The sequence below is a fragment of the Quercus lobata genome, chromosome 2 (genome assembly GCF_001633185.2).
Source record: "Quercus lobata isolate SW786 chromosome 2, ValleyOak3.0 Primary Assembly, whole genome shotgun sequence".
NCBI classification, from domain to species: Eukaryota; Viridiplantae; Streptophyta; class Magnoliopsida; order Fagales; family Fagaceae; genus Quercus; species Quercus lobata.
This window is the reverse complement of record NC_044905.1, coordinates 34,628,374-34,636,082: the sequence shown is the minus strand read 5'-3', so window position 1 is coordinate 34,636,082 and position 7,709 is coordinate 34,628,374. Positions and strand designations below refer to the sequence as shown.

Below are 7,709 nucleotides of genomic sequence, written 5' to 3'. Positions count from 1 at the left end.
GGAAAGTCCAAAGTAGTAGGAAAGCAAAGAAGATAGGCGGCCATAACATGGACATCCCACTTGTGTCACTGTCAGACACCGTGGATGGTGCCGTAGACCACAAAGGCCGCCCAGTCCTCCGATCGAACACTGGTGGCTGGAGGTCAGCATATTTCATCATAGGTAACACTTTAACACTACATACATGAGTACAGTACAGTACCCACTAATTATTTCATATATTTTGTGTGCGCGTTTTGTGATAGATTTGTTATATATAGGTGTGGAAGTGGCGGAGAGGTTTGCATACTATGGGATAAGCGCGAACTTGATAACGTACTTGACGGGACCGCTGGGTCAGTCCACAGCCACTGCGGCGGAGAACGTTAACGTATGGTCCGGAACAGCGTCGTTGCTTCCTCTTTTGGGAGCATTCCTGGCCGATTCATTTCTGGGTCGCTACCGCACCATTGTCGTTGCTTCTCTTATCTACATCTTGGTACGTCTGTGTCTCTCTCCTAATCACATATTTTTTTTATACACTAACATTTTCTCGATTGGGTCCCACTAACTTTATTATTTTCACTTACTAATAACAAATGTATAATAATTTCGAGCTCTAAAAATAGCTTCTTGTTCTTTGCTTTGAACTTTGGGACCATGGAATTAAATAGCTGCTTGTGCTAAATGTCTTGTACATCGCCAATTTATTCTTTTGTGCCCAGGACTTTATTTATTCAATTAAGTTTTTTTTTTTAATAAGAAAGAAGTAATAGTATTGGGTTCATTTGCGTGGTCACTTCCTGAAACAACTCTTATGTAAAATCCACACTTGTAAAACCGTGTATGTAAGAACCACACATGTGGGATAAGAATGACATGCAGCCCAACCCTATAGCTATAGACGGCAAGGTTTTGAAACCCGGATCGGACCGTATGGTTCGACCGGAAAAACCTCGAACCGTTATTTTTACGATTCTTTTAGTCTCAAGAACCGTTTTATGAGAAAAAAACAGGGACCCGTGTGAACCTCGGTCAGACCTCACAGTTCTGAGAACCGTGACCAGACCGCTTCTCACGGTTTCCTACTTTCCTTTGTATCTGAACCTTAAAAAGACAACGAAATGGACATTTTAGACCATGCACGGGTTTTCCGGTCAGACCTAGGCTTTTTGTTTGAAAATATTCACTGAAAACTTGCCGAAAGTTTTGAATCTTTCATCGTCGAGAGGGTTATCTTGTTCGCTAGAAGCTGAAAGTAGCAGATCTTGTTCGCTAAATTGATGTTTTGGAGGAGATTTTGCTCGGATCTTGTTCGCAAACGATGCAGCTCCTTCTTCCTCTTTGTTTCTTCACTGCTTCTTCAGTTCTTCTTTCGTTCTTCATGTTCTTCTGCCTTCAGTTTAATATACAGATGACTTCTTTCAACTTTATTTTTGCTTTTTAGTTTGGTGAGCCTAGCACGTGTGACATGACAAAGCCTTGGAAAATTTCCATCTCATTCTGACTCATTGCCCCTCCCAACGTAATATGATGGAGAAGTGAGTGAGCCTAATTTAATATTAATATATGATTGTTTTTGAAAGTTTCTGGCTCATTGCCGTGTGAGCCTAGCACGTGTGACATGATGAAAGTTTCTGACTCATTGCTCCTCCCCAACGTGAATATTAATATATGATTGTTTTTTAAATTTTGACGTTTTTGGTTTTTGTTTATAATTATTATTGCTTTTTTAGACTGTGCTTTATTTTGTGAAACTTGCCCCTCTTGAAAGATCAAGTTAAACTCCCCCTCACCCCCTAATACAAAGCCTAAATACATTTAAATATATTAACATCTTCATTATGGATTTGGATCCTTTCCATTTGATGGCCATGAATTAAAGTTGAATAAATCTAGGGTCTAACTTTGTAAGGATACATTTGTAATGGGCTTCAAATAGACTAAAGCTATTTTGAACTTAAATGCTTCTCCAATTTGCTGGTTGATTGATATTTTTTTTCTCATCTATAGCCTATTTACCTTGAAAGAGAAATTTGTAGAAGTTGATAAAACATGTCAAATTTAAAGTTTTTAGTTGTTTAATTTGGTCCTTCAACTTTCACTATCGATTAGGTCCTTAGTTTTTCCCTCCCTTTTAAGTTTATACAAAACTAGCTAATATGGCAAATTGGGCACACATGAAACAGTTATTATAAAACATGTAAAAAAAAAATTCAAAAATCAAGTCAATTTCAACTATTAGACTTTTTTATTTTTGATGGTTAGTGCGAGGGAGACTCAAGGATGACATCATATTGGTTTTGAAATTAATGGTTGAGAGTCCAAATTGAACCTCGTCCAATACTTAACATTTTTCTAATATCTTTCCTAGGCACAAGTTCCCATATATGGCATCTTATATACAATGTTGATGGTCTAATGAGCATTCATACAAGGTATGAATGCTCTTAGGTATGAATGCTCTTGAGACAGTCAACATTGTACATAATTATTAACCCGTATATAATATATATATATATATATATATATATATATATTTATTTATTTATTTACTGTGCTAGCCCACTAAATAAAAGACACATGTTGTGTTGGAAAATCTGGTTTTGCATCTCATACAAAACACATAACAGAAGCAACAAACACGGATCTACTTCATTCATGAAAGATAACATGTAACCCTGAATTCTAGAACAAAGAATAGAAAGTGTACCTTGATGCAGTGAAATTCAAAACAAGACTTGAGAATACCTCTAATCAACATCTCAATTCCACATGATGCCCAAGAAGTGTGGTCTTTCAATCAGTCCTTTTGTACGTTGATTTTCAAACTAAGTTCTTCTTCTCCTCCTTGTAGAGAAAAACTGTTTTATTTTTATTTTTTATTTTTTTATCATACGTACATACTAACTACCTTAGTAGTTACTTTATTTAATAACTCTTATTAAATAAAAACTGATTATCTAATTGGGTTAGCTTTTTGGGCTTACCCAATTGGATTTTAGTTTGTGGCTTGAGATGGGACCAAAGAGAACAAATAAGACTTTAGCTCTAATGGGCTTTGAGCTTTTCTGTCAACTCTTAACAAGTATAAAGTTACCATTAATTATATTTAATAGCACTATATAAATATAATTGCATTCTAGACCTTATTAATAAATTATATCTCAAGACTCTAATGATATCATTTGACCCCTCCATGAAATATCCATAGTGAACAAAGTCATAAGGAATTGTCACTTTGTAAACAATTATTTTATCCTCGAGTACCCAGTTTATTGAAATCCAATTTCAATAAATATAAGCTTTAGTAACTCCTTACTAAAGTGGGCGCCCTGAATAACCAGTTCCCATTAAACTTATATCAAAAGGATATTTCGTGTCTCTATATAAGAGATTATGGATTCTATCTTGAGAATATATGTTCCCTTAACATTACGTGTGGTTACCCAATATACTGAGATTTTGACTGTAAATATTAGATTTGACTTCAGATATATCAAAGTAACTTACATTTCATAATCGGGTTCATTATTCTCTCAGGATTGAGAGTCTATGAAATTATAAGTCGTGAGATTAATTATTCAGGTGACAGTTGTTGGTTGAATAATTAATTTCACAGCGGTCCAGTTCATTATATCTTAACACTTAAGACACATCAACACATTAACTAGAAGTCTCCACTTCCATGATCAAGACAAACCATCTTAGTTGATGTGTTATAGTCATCGCAGATGAAACACCTGATTTCATCACCGACTACAAACTATATTTTGAGTTTACAAGGAACTTGTGATTTATATCTTCTGTGACTACATCACATACAATACATCTCAAGGACTATGATAATGTCTCATTAGTTCATTTATAAATAGTCTCATATAATTAAACAATTTAATTATTTATGACATATCAATAAATTGGATTTTATGGCATAAACCCCAACATGTTGAACCTTAATTTATACGTAATCTTGACTTTGAGAGAAATGCCTTATTTAGCATTGTGTTAGAAGCTTCTGTCATATTTTTCTGTTAAATAATCTTTGACTTGGATTGGGATGAATCACAGGGACTAGGCTTGTTGACTGTGTCGGCTATGCTTCCTTTTCTAAGCACTTCTGATTACATAGACGCCAACAAAATTATGTTACGTTCTACTTGTCAGCTCCAAGTAATCTTATTCTTCTTATCTCTATATCTAGTTGCAGTTGGGCAAGGTGGACACAAGCCTTGTGTTCAGGCTTTTGGAGCTGATCAGTTTGATGGACTAGATCCTGAGGAGTGCAAAGCCAAAAGCTCATTCTTCAACTGGTGGTATTTTGGTATATGTGGGGGTGCTGCTATTACAAATTTGGTCACGTGCTATATACAAGAAAACCTTAGTTGGGGTCTGGGATTTGGAATTCCTTGTATTCTAATGGTTGCTGCATTGGGCGTTTTCTTGCTCGGTACCAAGACTTATCGATATAGTGTTAAAGGGGATGAGAAAAGCCCATTTCTCAGGATTGGTCTAGTCTTTGTTGCTGCTGTTAAAAATTGGCGGACTACCCCTTTGCCAATAATTATTGAAGAGGAAGCTCATGCAACCCTGCCACACCATAGCTCTGAACAATTCAAGTAAGATAAGTGCATTTCATCATATGCTGATAAATTAAGAGGAAAAGGAAATAGAAAAGTAGCAATATAGGTCCAGTAACTAATTATGGTACATTTGAAGTCTTAGATAAGCTTTTATTTCAGTATACTCGCAATGTCTTTGACAATTTCAAAAGAACTTGGAAATAGTAAAATTAATTTATCAAGAGGCTTCCAAACGAAGGAAAATTCTTAGGTACTCTCAGAGTACAGAGAAATGACACTCTCTCTTCTCAAATTCATAGTGGATCTCACCATAAATTTAATGAATGGACCCTACCATGAATGTTAGAAGAAGGAACATCATTTTTCATGCTCCGGGAGTACCTAATAATTACTCCCAGACGGACTCTCTTTTGTGCTTTTATAGGATTTTATAAACAGCCATTGACCTTGACACTCCTTAAGAATAAGACCCTGCCCAAAAAAAAAAAAAAAAAAGGAAGGGGCAGTAAGGCTGCTTATTAATCACATCTCCCAAATATTATAAAAATGGGATCTCGGTGCATTAAGTGCAAGCTTTTAAAGATTGAGATCAGGTTTTCATGTAATGGCAAGTGTCTTCCACCAAAAACAATAAGTTGCGGGCTCAGTATCCATGTTATGTGGTTATTTGCTTACCTAAAGCTACACATACCAATTACCACCTGACTTGGTCCCAAATTAGAGGGCTCTTACATCTTTTTAGGATGCAACTTTTTAGCATGACACAAAGGGACTTCTGCTTTTCCAAAGAAAGGGAAACAAATTTGAAAATAGTACAAGGAACTTCTCTTATATTAAGAATGCCATAATGTGATTCGTAGGTACTCGACAAGTCTTCCACTTGCAATAGAAGTTGACTCACTAAAACTACTTTGAATCAGTTAATTAAATATTTAAATTAGATAACAAGTCCTCTTATAGGGCCATCTGAATCCTCTGATGTTGCAGGTTTCTTAACAAAGCCTTGTTATCCCCAGATGGTTCAAAAGAAGAAGGAAAGGTTTGTTCTTTCAGTAACATTGAAGAAGCAAAGACTGTTCTTAGGCTTGTTCCAATATGGGTTACGAGCTTGGGATATGCTGTTGTGTATGCTCAGATCTCAACTTTCTTTACCAAGCAAGGTGCTACTATGGACAGAACAATTTTTCCTGGTTTTGAGATACCAGCTGCTTCACTGCAGTTCTTTGTCAACCTGTCCATTATTCTCGTCATTCCTATATATGATCGCATCTTTGTTCCTATAGCAAGAGCTTTTACTAGAAATCCCTCTGGTATCACGATGTTACAGAGAATTGGAATTGGGATGCTTTTCTCTGCCATTTGCATTGTAGTTGCAGCTCTAGTTGAAATGAAAAGGCTCAAAATTGCTAAAGAATATGAGCTAGTTGATATGCCAAATGTGACTATTCCAATGAGTGCATGGTGGCTTCTTCCTCAATATGTTCTGTCAGGAATTGCTGATGTTTTCACTGTGGTTGGCCTACAAGAATTCTTCTATGATCAGGTCCCAATTGAATTAAGAAGTGTGGGCCTCGCCCTCTATCTCAGTATTTTTGGGTTCGGGAATTTTTTGAGTAGCTTTCTCGTCTCTGTCATTGAAGAAGTGACCGGCAGGGATGGCAAAAATAGTTGGTTTGCTGATAATCTTAATCGGGCACATCTTGATTACTTCTATTGGGTACTTGCAGGACTCAGTGCAATAGCATTGGCTGCATATGTATATTTTGCAAAATCTTATATTTATAATAGGAAAAGTACAACATAGGTACGGTCATCCCACGTTTACTTCAATTTGTAATATATAGTGTTAGTTTGGATACGCGTTTTGATTGCTGCGTTTTAGTTGCTGCGTTTTGCCTTTTTTTTTTTTTTTTTTTTTTTTTTTGGGAGCACGCGTTTTACCCCAATGCGGTTACTGTTCATGTACGGTACATGAACAGTAGCCGCAACTTTTGACCAGTTTGGCGTGAACAGTGCATCCGTGCACTGTTTACGGATCCACAAATTTCATTTTTTATCAATTTTTTCATTAAATATGGGTCCCACAGCACTATTTACACATTTAAAAATTATTTTGCTACAGTGTTTTCAGTTTTCAGTTTTCAGTTTCAGCAAAATAAGTTCTATCCAAACAGATCCATAGTAAGCTATTAAGGGAGGGCTAATACATAAGAGTGTAGTGTACTCTCATATTGTTGCAGTATAATCATTATTCATGGTAAGTAGCATGTGGGATGTAAGGCTCGACTAGAGCTAAATGTATTTGTAAATATATTTCATAATTATCATTTTATATAATACTAGCGTGAGGGCGCGATGCGCAAGTAAATTCCAACCCATATAATAGATTTTAACAATTTTTATTTGTAATTTTTATTTTTCTTTTGAAGTTTTCATTATGTTATTGGTTGGGTCAGTGGAACTCTCTTGCATTAAAACAATATCAAAAAGAAATAGTCATGTCATTCTATTCAACAAAAATGGTAAACTAATTGCAATCAAAATTTCACAAATGAGACACTTCATCAAAAATATGCTCAACAGTAATAACAACGAAGCAAAATAAATGTCATTCTCTGTGTGACAACAACAGTAATAACATGAATATTACATTGTGATTAGCAAAATAGAACTTCAATAAATTAATGTCGTTCTTTGAGTGTAGCAAGATTTAAGTATTTAAGATTTGCTAAGAGTCTTGTAACTTAATTAACACCTTCTTATACACAAAATACTTGGGGGTTTAGGAGGTAGGAGAAGGTTCAAGTTACGGGGTTAATAGTATATAGTAACTATCTCAAAAAAAAAAAAAAAAAAATTATTTAAAATTTTCAACCATAAAATAAATAAAACAAAAGCAAAAATCCTAAGATTTTTCCTGTTTGCAACAGTATAAAGTTCACACGGTTCAAAAATTTCCTCCTTGTCAAATTAACATCTCCAATCTAACCAATCAATGAACACATTTAATAACTTCTTCATTAAGATAGGAGCAACCAAAAATATCAAAAGATTTATATCCACTTCTTTCAGAGAATCCAGAACATATTCTTAAGGTTGACAATTCAATCATAATATATATACATTCGATTGCTAAGAAAGTGTGGT

At 35.1% G+C, this 7,709-nt stretch overlaps 1 protein-coding gene across 1 annotated transcript; it reads left to right on the top strand.

The window, feature by feature from the left end:
* Positions 1 to 6,401, top strand: LOC115975438 (protein NRT1/ PTR FAMILY 5.10-like). The gene is made up of 4 exons (XM_031096214.1): positions 1 to 162; positions 261 to 478; positions 4,051 to 4,598; positions 5,550 to 6,401. The coding sequence occupies exons 1-4, from the start codon at positions 48 to 50 to the stop codon at positions 6,364 to 6,366; spliced, it is 1,698 nt and encodes a 565-aa protein (XP_030952074.1). The 5' UTR covers positions 1 to 47; the 3' UTR covers positions 6,367 to 6,401.
* Positions 6,402 to 7,709: the final 1,308 nt, after the last annotated feature.

Coding starts and splice junctions, on each gene's coding strand:
- LOC115975438 (XM_031096214.1), top strand. CDS start 48: ATGGACATCCCACTTGTGTCACTGTCAGACACCGTGGATGGTGCCGTA. Junction 479..4,050: donor CTTCTCTTATCTACATCTTG/GTACGTCTGTGT, acceptor GATGAATCACAG/GGACTAGGCTTGTTGACTGT. Junction 4,599..5,549: donor CATAGCTCTGAACAATTCAA/GTAAGATAAGTG, acceptor CTGATGTTGCAG/GTTTCTTAACAAAGCCTTGT.